The 21,818-nt window shown below is 40.9% G+C and overlaps 1 protein-coding gene across 5 annotated transcripts in view; it reads left to right on the forward strand.

Annotated features, from left to right (window-relative positions):
* The window catches only part of SUSD1 (sushi domain containing 1), a 52,063-nt gene extending 45,993 nt beyond the window's left edge, over positions 1–6,070 (forward strand). For 2 of the 5 annotated variants that reach the window (XM_050912666.1, XM_050912668.1), the window contains 3 exons: positions 2,004–2,097; positions 3,613–3,699; positions 4,948–6,070. In XM_050912666.1, the coding sequence (XP_050768623.1) occupies positions 2,004–2,097; positions 3,613–3,699; positions 4,948–5,086 (320 nt within the window). In that variant the 3' untranslated portion in view covers positions 5,087–6,070. Of the gene's footprint in view, positions 1–2,003; positions 2,098–3,612; positions 3,700–4,947 lie in introns of those variants that run through there. The other 3 variants (XR_007767791.1, XM_050912667.1, XR_007767792.1) reach the window with 3 other exon arrangements.
* The last annotated feature ends 15,748 nt before the right edge of the window (positions 6,071–21,818 follow it).

Raw genomic sequence — 21,818 nt, forward strand, 5'->3', positions numbered from 1 at the left:
GAGGTGCATCTCCTCCACTGTTCACAAAACTTACGTCTGACTATTGCTATTACTGATCTTCTGGTGACAACTGTGTGTTTATTTCTAGGTTGTCTTTTGTTGTTTACTCTGGTGACCTAGTTCATTTACCACCACACTTAGAATATAATTTAGGCAGTTTGTGGTTGTGGAGACTCGGCTAACATCAAGAATTCCCTAGGTTTGAGGGCTCTATTGCTAGAGGTGTATAGGCAAGAGCTGTAAAATAACTCTGGAAAGACAAAAAACTATCCTCTTCTGAATTTGTCGTTTATCAGCTTATAGAGCATCGTCAGAGGCTGTCCTATGTATAGGTGGATTTTGGTTTTGGGGTGGAAAGAATGGGCATTGGAAGATGGGAGTAGGACAGGTCAGGCCTTTGGCTTTCTGTTGTAAATCCATTTGCCTTTATATTGAATGGACTTCTAGCCAGACGGTGTCCTTGGCCTAAGGTACTTCTGCAGCTGGAGAGGCTGAGAGTATTTTTGGCTCACTGAATCCTTTGAGGAGTATTTCTTAATTCAGCTTATGTGGAAGGAAAATCTGTACATTAAATCTAAACCAAATGGGCCTGTTTCAGATGCCGTCTAGACAAAGCTACACATTGTATGATAAATCATTGTCATAAAAAGTGGCAGAAAGCTGTTAAAAGCACACTTCCTTCTGTCACAAATAAGTAAAATGAATTTTGAGGGTTTTTCACCAAATATACTCTACAATGTGTAGGGAAGACAGTTCTGTCATTTTTATGGAGGGCTGACATCTGCTCTAGAGATGCATAACTTGCTTATGGAAACTGGCGTTACAGTGATATAGGGACAGGTATGACTTTTAGCAAAACTGAACATGCTTGTAGGTTGAACAGATTTTCCTTGTAGGGTCCCTGACTGCAATTCTTTATTTTGCCAGCTTCACAGTAAGTTTACAGGTGAGAGGTGCTGCACAGATACAAGCCTTGCTTCACTGAACAGTGTTAGGCAAAGATGGTAAACTGTTCAGGTTCTCCTTATGGCTCTATATAATTTTAATGCTTCAGAGTGCGTTTTAGGTGAACGCCCAGCCAGTTTTGTGCCTGTACATTCAGATGAGCCAAAAAAGATTTCAATCTAAGTAGCAGAAGTTGCTTTTCTGATGTTCAGGCACTTGGATTCTTATTGTGGACATATACAGTAATTTCACTGAATAAGTGCCATTTTTGCAAGAATTTAAATTTTTGGTAAAACATTAAATACTCATGCTTGCAAGATTTAACAGCAAGTAGAGTTGTGGAATCTTGCAGGAATAAGATCCAGCATCCTAGATGTCTGTGGGAAATCTAGTAAGAAATAGGTAACGTTTGACTAATGCTAAAAATGGGATACAGGTGGCTGGAAGGGATTGAGTTTCTATTTTCTCACGTTACCTTCACCAGTAGTTCTTAGTAATTCTGGTTTTGACAGCAAATTACTGTAAGCCTTCTGTTCTGTGCCTGGGTGGCTTCTGGTATTGTGGGCTTGGGTAAGGCTGTCATTGCCAAGTTTATTTCTATTCTGTCAGCTGGGGGAAAAAAACAAAAAAAGAATGGGGAAGAGAAATCATGCCCAGATCGTAAAAATTTTGAAGGAGATGCATTGAGCCATTTAATAAAGCACTAGGATTTTCTGGCACCAGAGACCACCTTGGCATATGATTTAGACTGAAATTGCCAGTGATGAGAGGGGAAAATGTTGACATTGAGTATCTGAATTAAACAAAAAAAAGAAAGAAAAAGGCAGGAAACTGAGGGATGGAGAAGTATAATCACTTTTGAGAAATACACCATTTAATCTTCCTTAACTGGATGGTAACTACTAGTCAGCTCCATTATTGCTTGACTGAGCCGTAAGTCCAGCATCTGAGTTTTATTACAGTACTTTAGCTTTGAACAGACTCAGTTGGGCAGTCACGAGACTGAAGCTACACTACTTGGTATTTGTTTGTTTGAATTGTTTGATATTTTCTTTCAGATTTATCACCCACTCTGCAATACGTAACTGCTGTTGGATTAGGGTCAGTTGCTGCTGTCTGCCTTATACTGTTCCTGTCGTTCTCAGCGGCACGGTATGTATTGTTATTAACTCCAGTTTTGTAGTCCTCCTGCAGAAGGCTTACGTGTTTTTCTTTTCACAGTTTTTCTTGCCAACCTGCTTGGTTTAGGCCTCTTGATGGTTAGAAACTATTATCAAGAGTTACTTCAGTGGCCACTAACGCTGTTCATTGAGAGAACTGACGTCCTCTGTATCTTTGCAATCACTGGCGAAACATCTGAAAAGTATGGGGCTTGTCTTAATAAAGGAAGGATTCAGGCAGTGAGTAGCACCAGGAATTTAGTTCAGAGGTGTTTTGATTTAATGGTAACTAAATAAATGAAGTTTATATGCTATGCTACTCTAAAAGTGAAGTCATACTGACAGAAATGTTGATGTACTTCTCTTATGTAAGAAGCCAATTTGTAGTCTTCCCAGCTTTATTCAAAAGGCCTAAAAGGATTGTTTTTCAGTAGTGGTTGATCTTTAGCTAAAGACCACAATAAAAACATGTTAGAAATTTTGAAGAAATTGATTCTGTTTCATGATCCTTCATGCAGGGGCAGTAACTTTATAACTGTCTTCCTTTCAAAGGCAAAACAAGTATGTGCCTTTAAGTAATTGTGAATGCCTATGTATGTGTAAAATCTCTTGGCTAAAAAATACGTCTTTGTTGTTGTTTTAATATGTCTGTCTCTAAGAATAGTCTTCTGACTTACATCCCTTGAAAGGTCAGGAGCCTCCACCTTGGGGGCTGTGAAGTATAAAGCATTGATTGGTTAAGCTGCTTATTTGGCATTCAGAAGTAGAAGGAACTAGTTTTATATAGGCTGGAGAAAGTAGGATTAATTGGATTATTTATAGGTGTCTATAATTTCAAATCAGTTCTTACCATCTAAATTCCAAAATAAAGGTTCCACAGTGTCTTTCTTTTCTTTAAGTAATTAAAGAAAGGGATCTCAGGTTTCCCTTGGCAAGAGGATGCAGTGGTAAACTTGAGCTTGCACTCTTGATTGTTTTTGTTTTTTTGAAAAACAGAGTCAGCTTTGACATTTGAGGCAGAAGAGGCTATAACTGTCTTAGTGTCTAAACTAGCACTCCTGGCGGAGGGCTTGTTGCAGGAGGAAGGGCATCCCTGGGCTGTCATGGTGTGAAAGGTTCCTCAGTTATTTCAGTTTCTCTGACAAAAATGTGACAGAGGGGTATAAATACTTTTTAAAACTACGTCAAATCAATTAGCATCACAGTGATAGGAGAGCTATTTAAGAAAATAGTACTGGAAGAATCATGTATGAGTATGAACCAGTTGTGAATGAGTGTAGAGAAGATTACGTTCTGAACTTCCATTTCAGTCTTCTTCTAAAAGGAGCAAGAGCAAAAAAAACCCAGGTGACATCCTTAGGGAGCTGAGTACATTGAGTACATTTGACAGGGATCATGCTGTAATGTGGTGTAATGTTGGGGGCCAGGACTTGGTAATTCAACAGGTGTCTTTTAGGCCCCTGATCCCATGTACAGAGAAATTCTTGAATCTATTCTCCTGTTTTAGAGAACATCAGACAGAATTCTTGGCAGAAATTAAAGCTGCCCCATCCCAGTGGAAGGCAGAGAAGGGAAAACCCAGATGTCAGTTGTGGTAAGACCCTTCACAGTGCTCACAAGAAGTAGCTCTAATTTTCATACATAACAAATACTCTTTTAGTTTTAAATAAGCATCAGTTTAATGCATTTCGGAGTAAGAATGTAATTTGAGAAACCATGTGAAGTCAGCCTTCTTCCCTGTGTAGTTGTAAAGCCATGGTCCTGTTTTAGGCACTGTACTCCAGGAAAGATGTGGCCCATCAGGAGAAAGAGACAGACGAACTTGACAAGAGAGACATGAGATCTATCTGATCCAACTGCGAGTAGGCTAATCTACTAGTAGGTTGCTTAGCCTGGCAGAGAATAGACTGCCAAGAAGCATGATGTACAAATATACAAAAAGCCAGTATAGAAAGACCAACTTCCTCCTGTCCATAGTGCCCATGCTACATGTACCATCCATGGGCAGTATGCCCGTGTGCTTCTGAGCAATAGGAGAGGGAGGCATGGGAACAGATTGCTGCGAGTGCTGTGAAACCATGGCTTCTGGGTGGTCTGCAAGAGCAGGTTAAACAAACATTTGTCAGGAATGACACAGCTACAGCTGATCTTGCCATGGTGTCAGGTGAATGGTCTTGGATTATTTCTTGGGGTCCCTGTAAGGTTTCCTGTTCTGCAGCTTCTGTCACAAAGAACCACTGTATTCAAGTGCTCACCAGCTTGCCACATGTCTCCTGCATCAGGGATTACATTACCGCAGTGGGACAGATTGTGAATTCCCACTAGCATGGTTGCTGACAGCAGTTTTAACTGTTCCTCAGTGAGTAAAAATCTGACACTGGATTCAAAAAGTGCACAGCCTGACTTAGATATTATTAATTTTTTTCATTTAAAAAATGCATTAGCTCATAGTTGTTATTATTAAGGTGCCTTGTCACACATTCACCTTGCTTCATTCCTTCTAATCCTTTGCTTCCTTTTGTATGTGATGCCCATTCACATGCGTAAGGACAATGCCAAAACTTCAGCTTTCTGAAGGTATGCATTGGGCATCAGTGTTGTCGATGCCAAGGTTAACATAGGTCAGGTAGTCATCAGACCCTATGGGAATGCTTCCTACCTGTCTCTTGCTGGCTGTAATGTTCAGAATTTATACCAGCACCTTAGGTCTTCAAAAAACTTTAGAAACTCTGTCATATATCCCATCAATATGAGTGATGCAAGTTCTCTGTTAGGTCCATGCTTGAGTCTTGAATGGTTTTTAAGTATTTTTTTTTAACTGGAATTTTTTCTCTTTCTCCAGCTCTTATCTCCACAGCACAGTGCACTCCCCGCCTGCTGCTTTAGCCTGCGAGGCTGTACATTTATCTGCTACAATGGACAGGGCACAAACAGGGATTACATCATCATTCCTAGAGACTGAAAATGTCTCTCTTCTCTGATGTGTTATCCCCTGAAGTCACCATAGACAAAATGCACTCTTCTTACCAAAGCCAGCATCTGTCGGGTATGGATGTATCTGCATGGCATATATGTACTATAGCATGGGCACTTGAAATGTGTTTGTTACTGGAAGTGCGATGTTTATTGTCTCCCCTTGTTTCCAGATGGTGTGGTATGTAAAGGAGAAGCTTCCGTCACAAACAGGTTTGTCAGAGACATTAGCATGCGTCCCATGTGTTGGCCACAGGCTTTCAGCTATTCCAGCCACATGAATGCCTGATAATGAGTGTCTGTATTGTACTTTATTACATGAATAATCCCCTGATCCAGTTGAGACTGAGGATCAACTGCTACTTTAGATACCTTAGGACTCACAAACTGGCCCATTATGAGAGAAATACAGATCAACCCCCTATATCAGATAAAGTGCCTATTGTATTTCCAAGTATAAAAGTAGAAGACTTTCATCAGTCACTTAGGGGTAATGGTACTTCAATAACAGGTACAGAGTTGTTAGCCATGAAATTGTCACATTTAAATAGTGTCAGCAACAGATGTGTTCCAGAGATATTGCAATCATTGCTCAGAGCAATTAGCAATAATTGCAAATAATATAGCAATCTATAAAACTGTAGTTTGCCAAAAAGCTGAGTAGCTTTAATGACATGTGAAACTAATTTAAATAAGGAGCTACCTGTGTTAAGTGCAGTTTTGTTAATCTCTGTTCTATAATTACAGCTGAGTAAAGCCATTAAGTCATTGTCTGATTAATGAGCTGGTGTGTAACATCTGGTTAGAGTCACTTAATAAAGTACAATTTACCAATTTCCTATGGCATACTCCCAGTTAATATTTTTTCCTTCTGTAAGAAATAATCAAGTGCCTTTGATTACTTCCACTCCTGTTCAGAAGTTGCTTTGAGATATATTAGCAAAATCATTCTGTTAACTAGTGAAATAAAGAAGCAAGAGTTTCGGTTTTTACTCAGTTTTGTCATTTTTTTCCAAGTTATGTTTTGTGTTTTACCAGTTTGAATATATGATACCCGTTTTTGGAATTCTAAATGTTTCCGATTCCTGCTGACTTCATAATTTTAGATGTTCTGTCTCTCTAGCTTGTGTAATTCCTTTTTTGGTGTTTAAAAAGGGTATTTTAAAGTGTAACAGCAGACTTCATAATTGGTAGCAGAGAGGAATTACAAAGTTACATGAGAGAGCTTTTAACTGCTGCATCTAACTGGGGGTGCTTTTTTCAGATCTAGGCAGATATCATTCCTGTTATCCAGCATTTCCACTGCTTACTAAATCTGCCCTTCAAGTTAGTAAGTTTTCAGGAGTTAGTAGCTGAGTAAGAACACTTTTGCCTACATTAGTGATTAAGAGTTGGTAACGTTTTCCTTCGCTGATTGAGAAAGAGCAACTTAACTGTTCATGCTGGACTACTGTTACTTAATTTCTCAGTTTCTCCTGCGGAATTCCTTCTCGCACATTCTGCTTGTAATTCCCTTTCTCAATGGAAATGGTTGCCAAGGTTTGGCATAGCTGTACAAACTGCTCCACTTCATTCTGGTTCATTCTCCTGCTGCTCTGGTCCTGTGAGAGAGTTCATGAGCAGCTGTTCCTGAATAAGGGAGAGCTGGAGGGGCAGGAAATGATTTAAAGAGACAGACATGCCATCCTCTGTGAAAGAAGACTTCTTTCACCTTTTACTAAGACCAGCAGTGTTCCAGTAGGTTATGCAGGACCAGGAACATAAAGTCCATCTTGTTAGTGGGTATAGTTGGAAAATTTGAGATCTTCATGTAACCTTCAACAAGTAATTTCTTTTCTGTGTGCCTCTTTTTTACCTAGCTTGTCTTTTCATAATTTAAAATTTGCAGAGCAAGGCTTCTTCTTACCAACATCCACACTTCTGCTGGCACTTACATAATGTATTTAACGAGTCATTTGGACATCTCTGCACAGCAGAGTGGTGCAGCATATTCATATCCAGGAATGGACCGATAAGGGAGAAGCGATGAGGCAGGACTCCCTGCCATCTGAAGTTCCCCAAAACAGCTACAGTCCTGCAAGTTTCCCTCTTTCCCTCTGCCTCCTTTGTCACTCTTGGCAGACCTACCTCTGGCTGTGAGCCTGTCTTCATCTGTCTTGTACTTATCTTTCTTCCATCTACATCTGTTTCAGTTTAATGTGGGAAGCACAGAGAAATAATTTAGCCTTATCCTCCTCAGATAATTGTGCAGATGTTAACAGTTTGTTTGTCAGAGCCTCTCTCTTTCAGAAACACTGCTGTCTTGCTCCCAAGCTTTCCAATTATATTTTTAAAGTTATTTTTTAGGGAAAGTAAAAAAGGTTTAAACAGTAGGAAATTAAGAAGTAGCTAGAATAGAAGAAGGTTCTTAAAAGTTCTACTCAGAACAACACTTACAGGACTGGACAAAAAGAACAACATGAAATTATAGTGGCTGTACTTTTGTCTGTTAGAGAAACAAGCTTGTACAGTGAAATTAATCTAGTTTAAGAGTACTGCTAATGAAGGCCAGTTCTCTGACATTTCATTAGAAGGAAATGTGCCATCATGCTAGAAAGGGTTTCACTGCAAATACGAACTTTTAGACTTCTGATCAGATAGCTGATTTACAAAAATACTTCTTAGCAGAAGATAGTCCTAGCGGGTGCCACTTTGAATGGGGCTTTGGAGTTAGAAGTGTGTGTCTGTAGGGGTACTTTTGTTACTCAGATTTATAATCCTTATACTCAAGTTTATGGAATGATCTAGCGGCTCTGAATTTTATACGTAGCATCCTGCTGAACTAATTGCAACATTGACATAATCACGTGGTCATGGTTTGAGAGATTCTAGAGACATTTCTAATGGTCCTTCACTGCTGTTTCAATTGACACTGAACTGCTGCTTTTTCTTCCAATGTTTTTTTGCTCTGCTTCCTCGGATATGTGTTCCACACCCAGGCCAAGCAAGGTAAAGCCAACTGAAGCTGCTCTGCTTTTACTGCTGATCTGTACCCATTCATGGTGCTATATTGAGGTGTGCTATATCGCGAAATTGTTTGGTTTAGATACATGCCAATGTCTGCATTATCTCTGAAGTGTTTTCATCTGTAGAGGAAACAGGAAATTGTTAGCCCTGGATAAATAATTCTGGATAAGCTTAAGTTAAACTATTTTTTATCTTTTATTCTGTAGTGAGATAACATACAGATTACTGTAAAAATCCAGCATTTATGCATGTAATTGTGATGGTGTGTCAAGTGAAAAAGCTTTTATTGTAAAATACACTTTTTACTACATGTCATTGATGGGTCCTTTAAATCTTTTGGTGAGACTTCTTTGTTCTGGGCATGACAGAGACAGCCAGAAGGCATCCAGGCTTGTTTGTTTGTTTCAGTATTCATAGTCTCAATCAATTGTACGTACAGGGCCAGATATGTGGGCCAGTATGCTCCTTGTTTCTACGTGTCATCTCAGATTTAACTGTTCTTAGTCACCATTCCTGTTTCATGGGTCTTGCACTATTTTGCAGGGTCATTTCATATTCAGCAGAATTCAGCCAGAGTCCAGCGTAAGCTGGCAGATCCATGATCTCTAGCTGAGATGATGGAAGTATTTCTGTTCCTAGTGACAGCATTGCTAGGAAGTCATGAACGTTTCTGAAAAATCTAACTGTTGCATTGCTTTCAAGGACAGAGCTGGTGCCTTCGGATGACATTCTGAGGAGACTCTGTGAAATTAGTAGGTGATCTCAGTGCTGAGCTCTAGTGGAAGGAACAAGTGACAGCGTTGCAAAAGCACCTCCACAACTGCAGTTCCTGGCAGCAGGAGAAATGACTGTGAACAGCACAGACACTTGTTCCTTTTGGCTCTGACAGAGGTGAGGTCTGAGGAGGCAGAGGGCAATGACAGTACTTGTGGTATGGCTATTATGGAGCTATTTCCATTTTGAGGCTAACAAAAATGGCACCTTTATGGTCACAAAAAAAGGGGGACTTGCTCTGAAGTTCTATTTTTCCTCCTCCTCCCTTTCCCCAAATGTTTGTGTGTATTTTTTCCAGAAATACTGCTTTTGTTCCTGCAGTCTTACAGCTGAATAAGGAAGAGTGACCTTTTATTGGTGTTTTCCCACCTTGAGGCACCACAATTGATGTATTTCAGTTGCAGTTCATGTTTTATGTTCCCTGGTGTCCTCATTGGATCACCATGTTGTGAAAAACTGTATACATTATATATGTATAATATGTATGTGTGTATATATATGTAGTTTGTTCTGTTTCTTCCATTTCACTTAAGAAGTAACTGAAGCTATAGTCAGAATTTCACAGCAGGAGTGGGGAAGTTCAGTTTCTGCCCCCAGGAGTATAAAAAATATTCATAGACTGGGGAGCAACAGAGAAAGGATTATAGAAATAAAGTCAGTTCTTAATAGAAGGTAATTTCTAAAGGCCCAGATTTTCCTGAGCACTTTTTAGCCCAGAATGTTTTAGCTTGACTTTGATGACAGTTCATAAAAACACTCCTGCAGCCATCCTGGGAGAAGTGACAAGAGAGCAAAATAGATTGGAGTAGTCTGGTGAAGATGTTTCAGGCTAATGGGCACAAATCAGCTGTGGCAATACATTGGATAAAGCCTAACATAACAAGAATGTAGGGGTGGTATAAGCCAGTTCTCAGCTTTCCCTTTTAGCTGTGGAAAATGACCTACTGGGTTTGGCTCTTGGCTAATGAAATGTTAGGGAGTTCCATTTTGTTTTGCATTCCTGTGAATTCTGACCCATTCTAGGTATTTTATTTCCATGTGTACAATTGGCCAGTCCTTTTCTATAACCTGGAATATTCATTCATGCACACAAAAACAGCCAGGTGAATGTGGAATGCCAAATGAGTAGCAATTGTAAATATCTGCTGAGAGGCAGGGAAATAGTGCTTCAACAGCAGTTCTGCATTTTTGCAGTATACCAGTCTCTTACTGGCAAATGAATAAAATGATTATTATGTGATTATGCATGCATGTTTCAGAATGGTGATTTGAGTGTTTTGTGGCTAAATGAAATCTGGCTCCTTCCAGTTCTGTTAAATACTACCTTACTCTCTTTATTCTTCATGGCTTTAATCTGCCAAATGTTCATTTTTATTACAATAAAACAGGCTCAAAATTCGGCATACATCCCGATATTCTGAGGAATTCAAGTTTCTGCCCCAGATTTTCATGAAATTCTCTTGAAATTATGGAATTATTCAGGTTCTCACCTCGTGCCACTTAACATTGTTCTTTCTAAATTCAGTACAATGATATATATTTACATCAGTTTAGAATCTGCTCTTATGTTTTAACTCAAGACAGAAAGAGGAGACCAGAGAGACGAATACATTGTGCATTTTCGCAAGGAGATTGAAAGCAGTAGCTGTAAGAATGTTTCCTAGTATGGCCGCAGCAGTATCCAAAGACTCTTCAGCAGTACTATTATTTATCCACTGTTTGTCTGTACAGGAGGTCAGTGTGAAGCAAGGTAGACGGGAATTTCCAGCTGCGCATTGCCTTTGTGATGATTCCCTTTCTTGTTCGAAGATGCAATTTCATCTTTTTTTTTTTCGTTCTTAAAACATTTTTCTGTTGGTCAGTCCAACAGCATTTGAGATTAAATAGGATTGTTTGATTTACTTTAGGATCCTGTTGATCTGTTCTGCTTTCTGCTGGGTCTCCTGGGAGTTTGTTGTTTTCATCCCACATCCTGATGATTACCACAGCAGGACTGATTCATATTTTTCAAACAGACCAGACTGTTTGAACACATTTTCATGTATGGGCTTTGGGCATTTTGCAATGAAAAGCCATGCAGTCTTTGACAAGGTATAATGAGTATTTCTTATCCAATAATATGACTTAATGCAACCGCCAGTTCTGGCTTTGCCCAGGTTCACTCCTCAAAACAAAAGGCAGAGTTCATGCATTGAAATGGGATTGCATTTAGAACGACAAAGTAAGGCTTAAATGACAGTGATTTTGTAATCACAGGAGTGATGAACCCAGAATACTTCGTAGAGTATCAACAAGCAAGAATACTACCTTAATATGAGAAGTGATCCAATTTAATCCCATTTAGATGTCGCTCTGTTTTTTCATTTACCCATAAACATGTCCCAGCAGATGTAGTAAATCAGTATGATGGGGAAATAGTTTTTCTTCCAGGCGTTTTATCTGGTACCTGGAATTTCCCTTCCCAGATATTTTCCTCTTAAGTCTGCCTTGGATATTGAGTAATTGCTTCCTGTGTTTAGTCATATCCTAAAATGCTCTTTCTGTATGGGTAGAGTCTCTGCAGTCAGGATACACTTGTCCATAGGAAAAATGGCCTGGTGAAAATTGTTTGAAGTGCTTTGGTACAGTGTGTAGAAAGTGCAATACCTAAAAGAGACATTATTTCACAACACTGGTCCTCTGCTCTCTGGATATCAGGTGCTTTTTTTTTTCCTTCTTTTTTTTTAAGATTTCCAGTCCCTTTTGAAAATCTTAGCTCTGCAGTCTCTAAGAACCTGGAGCACTTACTCTGAACTTCACTTCTATATCCCTTTCCATTGTTAAGGTATGCTTTACTGTGAGTGGCATGTAAGTCAAGATTTAGAATCATAGAATCATAGAATATCTCAAGTTGGAAGGGACCCATAAGGATCATCGAGTCCAACTCCCTGCTCCTCGTAGGACTACCTAAAACTAAACCATATGACTAAGAGCGTTGTCCAGACGCTCCTTGAACTCTGACAGGCTTGGTGCTGTGACCAAGGTCCCTGGGGACCCTGTTCCAGTGACTGACAACCCTCTCAGTGAAGAACCTTTTCCTAATGTTCAATCTGAACTTCCCCTGACACAGCTTCATTCCATTTCCTCATGTCCTTTTGCTGGTCACCAGAGAGAGGAGATCAGCATCTCCCCCTCCGCTGCCCCCCACTGCCCTCATTTGTATGCTTGGGATCACTTTGTCCAAGTTCATTTGTGTTTGTTGAATGTTCCTTCTGCATTATTTACTCTAAGTAACTGTTCCACAGTTTTACTGAACGAGCCTGTTACAAACTCTCTCCATTTCTCCGTAATAATGTCTCCATTTCCCCATAATAATGTCTTTGCCTGCAGGCACATTCAAGAGCAACAGGAATCACGAAGTCATCATGTCGTGAGTTTGGTGAAAGCAGGCAGTTGAGAAGGACTGGAATCCAGCCTCTATTCTTGTGAGACACCAGAGAATCCACTGCACAAGTAAAAGATGTTACAAATGCTCTGTCCATGCTTTAGGAAACATGCAATACAGAAGAATCCATTGGGCAGTCAGTTCTCTCTGTCTCTTGCATGCAAACAGCAATGAAAATCTTCTACTGCTTAGTATGTGATTAGTCTCCTGTGCCTGCTAAAAGATGAGCTCATTTAACAGCAATGCTCAAGTTCTGTTAGAAATTCAGGTCAATCACAGGATACAAATCCAGGGAAAACCAGGCTTGGTTGAGCCCAGTGTTCACAGATCTGCTTGTTATCTAAATTCTTTCAGCATGCCTGCAGGCTGTTCTCTGCAGACAGATTTAAACAATTATAGAGCAATGTTTTTTTTCAATACTCATTTGCAGTCTGTTAATTCTTAAAACCTGTTATGAGCATCGGAAAATCAGTGGAGCTGAAGGCAGCTGTCATAGAGAATCACAGAAGTGTTTTTCACTAGAAAAGAGCAGTTCTCTGAACTCATCTCTCTGAACTGACGAGAAAAAAAATCAACGCAAGTGCAAGCTTTCCTTAAGTAAGTCTTACCTGATAGCTGCTGGTCCAGAATGATGACATGTAAGCAGAAGAAGATTACAGGCAGACTCAGGCTTCCTCAAGGAACATGTTTTCCCAGTGCTCTGGTGTTCTGGGAAAGATGGACGCAGCACAGACAATATCCAGGGAAGATGCAGTGCATAAAAGAAGGTTTACAAGCCAAATCTTGGTGTTCACATGAATAGAGGAAGCAGATATGTTTATGGAGGTATGCTGTAATGAACTGAGCAGTGTAGAAGATTTTAAATGTGAAGCAAGATAATGCTTAGATTCATTCAGTTAACAAAAGCCTTTGAGTCTCAGACTTTTACCGTGGGCTTTTAAAGGTGGCCTCTAAAACCATTCTCTTCACGCCACATTCATGTTCTTACACATTTATGTTCTTTCCAGGAACTGTGCTGAGTCTGCAGGTACCTGCATCTCTAAGGCTCTGTGTTAGAGGCTGCTGATTACAGGTCCTTGTGTGTGTTAGCTGCAATTTATTATTGTGTTTGCAGCTTATAGTTTATATGCTAATTCCGCTGTTGCCTGGCTCTAGGAAAAATTTGCTGCTTTTTAATGAGAAATGAGTAATCTGGGAGAAGTCTCCACTTCAGTCTTAACCTTTCTCACAGCTGTAGAACTCTGGCCACCGGCTGCTGGGAAATCACAGGCTACAGATACAAGTCTTGAAACTGCAGAAGCAGCAGGTTTCTTTCCAGCCATCCCCGAGTGCAAATCACTATAATCAGTCTTTGTTTTTCCAAGTAAACAAGCAGCTTTCAAAACCGATATAAATCTTTCTCTTCCTGCCTTTGACATCCTTAAGCAAACATACTGTTCTTTGACTTTCACTTTGTTACCTTTTTATCTTGTATTCATTTTCTCCTACATTATAAGTTATATTTATTTCCCTCTGTCTTTTTCCCAATGGAGTCAACATCCTGTGGGAGCATATGATTGCATTTTTTTCCTCTTTGTAGGGAGGAGGGAGTGATGGCTTTTTTCTGTTGGGGGGGGGGAATTATCAGTTAAACCCCTAGGAAATACATTGTATTTAAAAGATCTTCCAGCCTGAGGTAGAGATGAGGATTTCAAATGTGCTTACTCTGACATTTGCTCTTTTGCACTGTTCCTCTCAAATTCTAAGTCAAGGCAGAAAAGGTGCATGGATACACTTTAAATTTGGAACTTTCTGTCCAGCAGCAGGAAAACCAGAGAGAGATTAAAAAGTGGCTGTTGTTAATATAATTTCAGTCCTTGTCTTGCAATCTGACATCAACAAAACTTTGCTGATTCTTCACGATAAATGATTGATCTAAGAAAAAATCCTGGAGAGAGTTCATATTTAAAAAGTACAGTGAAGAGGCAAACTGTCCCAAACTGCTTGGGAACACCATCCCAAAAGGAATTGCCTCTTTTGCTGTTGGAATTTTGCAAAGGTATTGCTTCTTCTGCTGCCAGTCGTTGGATCTGCATTTATCACGGTTCCCTGCAGACTCTTAGGATGCTTGCCATCGCATTTAAGAATATGTTTTCAGAATCACAGGATCTGCTGCTTATCTAGCCTTTGCATTTCTCCATGGCACTCTTAACAGACTATGACTCAAGACCAGTACTCATGGCTGTCAGTCTTTCTAGCGTGTTTGGCAGAAAGAGTTATCATCAGATACTTGCTTTTGAGGTCATCTTCGCCAATAGATTTTTAATCAACGGATCAGCAAATGAAATCTGGGGCAAATGACAGAACCACTCTGTTCACTCCAATTTCAGGTTGCCAAAGGCTGCCTTGCAGACAGCAGCTTTCATATGTGTCAGCAGAGAAGCATTACCACAGTTAGAATTAGAGATCCAACTAAATAAAGAGGAACTGGCCTGACACCCATTAGAGGAGTTCTTTTGTGTAATTTTTGAGCTTTTTAAGAAAAACAGTGTTTATGTCAAGACTGAGCATTTCTGTCCAAATAGGTCTCCTTCTGAGAGAAGATTGAAGGTCTGCTGTTATTTTGAAGCTGCAGTTTCTGCAAGTGCCATGACTGGCTCAGGGAGAGTCTTTGTCTCCTAACTTCTTTAGATTTCTTTTCAAAAGTCTGTACCCTTCCCTCCTCACTTCCCTTGAAAAAAATCAGAAAACTTGATTAAGAAGGAAAAGAATAAGGTATACAAGATCTTAAGATGTTGCTGAAGTAAATTAGGGTTAGCACGAAGGCAGTGCTGGTAAGTTTTGCTTGGAAGGTAAGTCTGGGGCATGTACCTTTAGCAAAAGGAAAGCCCTAGTGTATTTGACGTGGGACTTGGATACACGTCTGTGGTCAGGGTTTGCACATTTGCTTATGCTGCTCTGCGCGATTGAGGCACTGGCACCCCTTTGAATCATTTATGGATTCATGCATTTGAAAAATACTGGTAAAAAACGTATCTTCTCAGAGGTTTTTAAAAACAAATATGGAGGTTTGTTTAAAAAACATTATTAAATCACCCAATTTTGCTTTTAAAAAAAGAAACTTAGATGGTGTGGACAAACTGCATTTTTAGGCACTGCTGTATTCACTTCTTTATTTGTTTTTAAACTGCTGCTTCTCCTTTGTACTTGGGAAAAATCCTGTCAGTACCCAATGCTCTTTCTTCCCTTTGTACAACAAAACTTTTATAATGTTTCCTCTGCTGGTTAGCTGGGGTTAATTATCTTAGAGTGCAACTCACTGGGATGAAGAACCTTGTCTCTGGTTCTGAATATAGTCATCTTATTGCCACACCTGTCAATCTATTCCTGCCTTCATTACCTGTTCTTTATACAGCATCTTTTTCCTGAAGAACTCAAAACACGTTACCATAAGAAAGCATGAGGAACAGAGAAGTTAGGGGTTGTACTGGCTGCCGCAGAGTGAATTGGTAAAAACATAAAACTAAACTGTTGTAGTTTGACTCAGTTTTGTATCACAAGCGCTAATTTAGACAATGCTATCCTTTTCTCTTCTGATAACCATCTTTTATGGCTTAGAAGGTGGTTCTGCTGCACGTACCTGTCTGTGATCAAGACCTGGGTTTCAGCAGCACGATATAGATTAGTTTTACATTACTTTGGTGAATGAGAAGGTTACATAAGATGCTTGTTAATACAGGGGTATTTCACATGGATTTTTAGCCACCTTTGTGCTCGTGATTAGAGCAATACATTTTGAGAGTAGGTGGAAAATAACAATATTCCATGCTGTAGGAGTTCTTGCTGTAGGAGTTCTTGCTTTATTTATTTTTTAACTGTTTGGTGAAAACGATCTGTATGAATGTTACACTGAAGGGTGTTAGAGCTATGAAATAAATATTAAAATATTGTGTATTCTGTAGCTGTGTGCCTGATATTGGTTCTGGGCAAGAGGAGGGGGTCATAGGCCTCTGCTAGATCTGTTAGCTTACTCACATAAAGAAACTACGCATAGAGCAACCTGTCTCCATTCTATAAATGTGGTGTCAACAGCAGGCAGTGTTACCTGTGCAGTGCCCTTCAGCCATGATGTGGTCTTTGCAGTTTCTGTTGCTTTAAATTGGATACCAGCTAAATGCAGAGTACCCTGGTTTCCACAACTCCAAAGGGGTAGTGGAAGGCAGAACAGGACAGTACTTGCTGTGGGACTTCAGTGGAGTTATCTGCTCTCTCTGATACTCTTTGCTAGCATGTGGTACAAGCTAACAGATGCAGAGACTAGAAATATCAGAAGCATCTACTAGCAGGGCCTTAGGCTTCGAGCATAAGGTTGTGATCTGAACGCTATGGCTACTGCATGACAAATGTCTGAAACTCCTTTGGGCCCCAGGAGGAGCAAGGACAATAAATGCAGCCAAATTTAGTGAAACTTTAATTTTTCCTTTCTCCTGCTTTATGAGAAACATCTCATTGACAACTGCAAAACAGTGCTAAGCTGTGGCTGACAGTCATCTTTTTGGTCCACAGCAAAGTCACTGGTGGAAAACACAGACATTTTCTAGAGAGAAGGACAATTATCACTGAAGGAAACTTTGGAGAGAGGCCAGTGAAAAGAAACTCTGTCACAAGAACATGAGTAAGGAGGGGAATGACTTGCACAAGAGATAAAGGAAAAGAAAGCAGACAGAATTTCGGAAGAGATGAATGCACCACTTCTGCTTTTTGTGCTGTTTTTTGCAGTATCTATCTATGTTGTGGTCCATCATAGCCAGCCATGATGTTGACAACAAGTTGTCAATTTGAGGGGGTAGCCAGACGGGTCATTTGCAAGTCAGCAGCATGTGCTTAGCGATTGCAACATCATGGTCACTCTGGCTGTGCTGGTGGGGGGAGCGGGAGAAATTTTATTTGCCCAGCAAAACATTTACCTACAGAGAAAAAATGGTGCAGTGGGAGGAGTGGGGACAGCTGAAGCAGCATTTGGGTTAGAGGTCAGATCATAGTTGCCCCTGAAAACACTGGGATTTTTTTTTCCCCTTCCAGAAATACAGAAAGTTTGCCCCTGACTTAAATTTTGAAAAGCCCAGGGGGAAGCAGGCACCGGTAGTCACCTTTCTAGCCTGGTTGTTTGGGCATCCATCAAAAGTCAGATCTTCTCTTTGTCCTATTGAGAGCAGGAGCTTCAACTTGAATCTCTCACGTTGCAGGAGGCCCTGACTACCGTAATCCTAGACACTTCTATAGTAACTGTAGAAAGTGCATCCCCATCCACCCAGCAGATCATGTTCCAGTGCTTTCCATGCTAAGCTCCCTGTGATCCCTTTAAGAAAACAAGGCTTTCTGCTGCTTTTTTTTTAACAAGTAGTGTGTTTGTACCGTTTTTATGCCCAAGCACACAGCCAGTCCTTGGGCTCTAGCAATCTGCAGGTACAAACACAGCCATGATCTGAACTTAGGCAGGAACTGCACACCAGCTGCGTGGTTGAGACTGTGCCACGTAGCACAGGAAGACCGGCTGCAGCCTCTGACGCTCATGGGACCAATGTGCTATTGTGTTCCCGTGTGGAACTCCACCATCCCGCATCCATTTTGTGCCTGGCACTGTAGCCCCTCTCCCCATTCACAACTCACATTTTCTAGTAAAAAAGAGTTTTAAAACATTATAAGCTGAAATAAAGTATCTCCTCTGGTTTTTTTTTGGTTTTGTTTGAGAGATACCAGTGAACTGAAAAAACAGCTCCTGCTTTGGCACTACTGACCTGTGGCGGCCTTGCTCCCACCATGTAGGGTCTCCCTGAGACTGTGACTTTGATTTATCCAAGTGCTGACACCAGTGAGAAATGTAGATGATTAAAGTCTGATACAGCTGGTTTTCACAGACTCATGTTATTTTTTCCAGCTTTTAAATGGTTGTTGGTAGTTACCTACTTGAGGGCTTCTACTGGCTTCGGAATTTTTTGTCAAGCACAATGATAATTTTGTAACAAAAATAATACTTTTCCTATGGAAGAACATAGTTTTACAGAAAAGTTGCTGAGATAATTAGATAAACAGACATTTTGTCAGGTACAAACTTTATGAAAGTCCAGTGATTTAAAACCACCTTTTTTTCACAATGTTCCCCATGTAAGGGAACAGCTGGAGAGAGGAGGGTATCCCTTCAGAACCTCATAGTATCCCTTCCGCCTCTGTGCTCACCTGAGCTTTAATCTTCACATCCAAAGGCAAGCCCTCAGCCTGGGCTGCTCTGTTGGGCTTTTTATCTGCGAGATACTCTCTAAGGTGTTTAGGTGCTAGCAGTTCTTCTGGAGGGTAGGCAAATGCCCATAAAAATCTAACTGGGTACCTACACCCTTACAAATCAAGTTTCCTGAGGATGGAGATGTCTGGAGCTGTTCTGGATGAAAAGGAGAGGCAAGGGCAATAGCTGCTCTTGCTTACTGTGAGCTATGGATGAGATAAAGGTGGTTCTGATGAGAAACAGCATAGTGGCATCAGTGGGCCTCTGCTGGAGCCCCACAGGGCTGTGGAGAAGTCACCTAGCCCACCACCAGTGAAGGTGAACATGACAGTAATTGGAGAGGCACTTCTGGACTGGAGTGACACTCCAGTAACGCTCTCCCTAGAAAATGGAGCTGGTGAAAACCTGGACCAAGCCAACCAAGAGTGTAAGTTTCACCAGCATCAAACTGAGATGCAGGGAAGTGCTTGAGGAATATTTGTTTAATGGGTGTTTGTGCTGGTAGATGAATAATCCTTTATAGCCATAGGCATTGAGAGAATGGGTGTTTGCCAGTCTCTGTGAGTTGCATATATAAATATGCATTTTTGTGTATACTGTATATATACTGATGCTACATTTCCTTGCCTCTGATAAAAGGTTTTCCCATTACGTAAGCAGGCTTTTGACTGCATAAAATTACTTTCAACCCCTAAAGTCATCTAAATTGTAGCAAAAGAAGGGGCAGTTTGGCTTTCTAACTCCTCCATTGGTGTTTTTACCAGCACATGACATCACCACACCCCTAAGAACATAGCTGTGCTGCTGAAAGCCCATTGAGAGGCCTGGATGCATACCTGCGCCGCCGCCGAGGTGCAGTTGTAGCTGGGAGAGCTCCAGGTTCCAGTATGCCTCCAGGTCATTGCCAAGTGAACTGATCTGATGTCCTTTGATGCAGATTTCTCAGGGAAGTGGAAGATGTTCATGTTTTGTTCTGCCCCTCAGGGTTGTCAAGGGGAAACTTTGTGTCTTGCCAGAAAATCCCTGAAGGTGCCCCCTACAAATCCAAAGCCTCTTGTTCGATACAGCACTTGCCAAGAAACACGAGATCTTTCCACTCCAGTTTGCCATGGCACAGCTTTTCTTTGATCATCTCTGGACCACTTTGCCATCTTTGCTTTTCTTGATGAAATGCTGAAAGTCACAATGGTATCTACAAACAAGAGAAAGTTTTACAGGAACTGAAAACAACAGTAACTGGTACAGCTACTGCACCTAAGCCAGAAAATTAAAGGCCTAGAAAGTTGTGGCGTTGTTAGAATTGAAGAATGACTTATTACTTACTCTCCAGCAGGAAAGGTCAAGCAAACAAAGAACAGCCCAAAGTGTGTGAGCCAAAGCACATCCATAAAAAGAGCACTTCCCTTTAGCTCCAATGGGATGATGCCCAAACCACAGAAATGTTTGCTTAGGGGCAATTTTTTTAAAATTGATTTCTTGATTATTAGCCTTCCAGTGTCCCGTTAATATACACACATCTATAGGGAGAAGGGATGAGTGGTGGCTACAATCGCAGACCTGCATCCTGCACTAGCTTTGCATATAGTGTGTTTATATGGCTTCCTTTACCATGTGTTTGATTGCACAGCACCTGTAGTTTATTTTTCATTACAACACCTCTATATGATGCAGAACTGCACTTAATAATGCCCTCTTACTAGAGGGAGGATGGTAGAGCGAATACAGGGAGCTTAGTTGCTAAGATACTTTTAGCCATTGTCTTACAAGTAACCTCTAAAAAAGGTGAAGAGGACAGGTATTGTTAAAGCACATAGTAGAAAGAGGTACTTGTGAGTCCTATGCCAGCAGAGCAATTGCTACAGAACTGTTCCACAAGTCTTCGGCTTTCGCCTCCTTAGGGTAAGTGTTACACCCTCGCTGTCTCCATTTCCCCTCTGTGCACTATGGGTGATCATGACTGTTCTTCCACTGAGATCTGGCAGGGTTAAGACATTCCCGTAATATGTAGTTTTTTCACAGAGTAAATACTAGCTTGGGAACATTAACATCATCTTTATTGTTTCAGTGCTGCAGGTGCGGCAACAATACAAGCAGGCTGATGAGCCCACTGGCTGCAATGGACGAACTCTAAAATAGGAAGCAGGTTTGAGGTAGGGTATGTGGCGCAAAACTCTTGTCAAAAGCAGCACTGCAGACCCTCTGGATTAGCATACTCAGGCTCATCACATAGGCAAGTGTTTTGCCATTTAGAAACACAGATCATTGAATTTTCTGCATCCGGCAAAGAGAACATTTTTTAGGAAAACCCTGTTAGTAGCCACAAGCTATGTTGTGCAGATACTAAGACTCCTGAAGCATTTCTTCTAAGACAGACCCTTGCCCAGGCCCCATGGGCAGAAATTGTATTTTTCCGTTGAGAGGTGTTGCCCCAGTGAAAGCTCAGGTCCAAAAAATGCAGCCCAGCAGACTCACAGGAGAGTCTTACATTTTCTTCAGATGATAAGAATGCCTGGAAATACTTGTGAAGGCCCGTAGAGCCTGATCACCCCTGTCAGCCTTGCTGCAAAGTAGCTCTGCTACTGTCGCGTAGCACACGACTGTCATGTCTCGCACCTGGTCTCCCTGCCCCCTCCAGCTGCTCCCCCTGAACTGTCAGGGACCAGGCACATCTTTATGGTTTGGTCTGGCAGAAAGACTTTTCCAACAAATGTGCACATGTGTTCCAAGCTGTTTTGAAGCCATAAGAAGCTGAATTCCCATTCTCACACTCTCTTAAGAGTGCCCTTAGTTTTGTCCCAGCACCACCAAATTCTCCATAAACTTAAAAATCCTTATCTTTGAGATTTCTATTCTGTCTTTTTTTTTTTTAAATTGTTATGATAAATCTGATTTAATTTGTTTCAGGAAATAGCAGCAGGTGAGCATATCCAACAGTTCGCACACAGCCGGACTGCTTAATCCTGAGTGCAGGTGAGAAAGGGTTTTAGCTAAAGCCATTGAGAGAGGAGTAGGCTCGGTCCACTTCAAACTGCAGCCAGTCTTTCTACAGCTTCGAGGCTGAGAGCACACTTGTGTCTTCATCAGTTCATCCAGCATCACATAGAAGTTGCTAACTCTTTTTCACTAATCTGAAAACAAAACCCAGTATGGGGTTTGTTTGTTTGGGCCTTTTTGTTTAATTTTTTTAGAGCTCAGCCCACATTCAGCTGTATCTTGCAACAGAACTGGTCATCTCTGGAAATCCCACTCATGTGATTCCCTCTGCTGACTTCGGCCT

The sequence above is a fragment of the Gymnogyps californianus genome, chromosome Z (genome assembly GCF_018139145.2).
Source record: "Gymnogyps californianus isolate 813 chromosome Z, ASM1813914v2, whole genome shotgun sequence".
Lineage (NCBI taxonomy): Eukaryota > Metazoa > Chordata > Aves > Accipitriformes > Cathartidae > Gymnogyps > Gymnogyps californianus.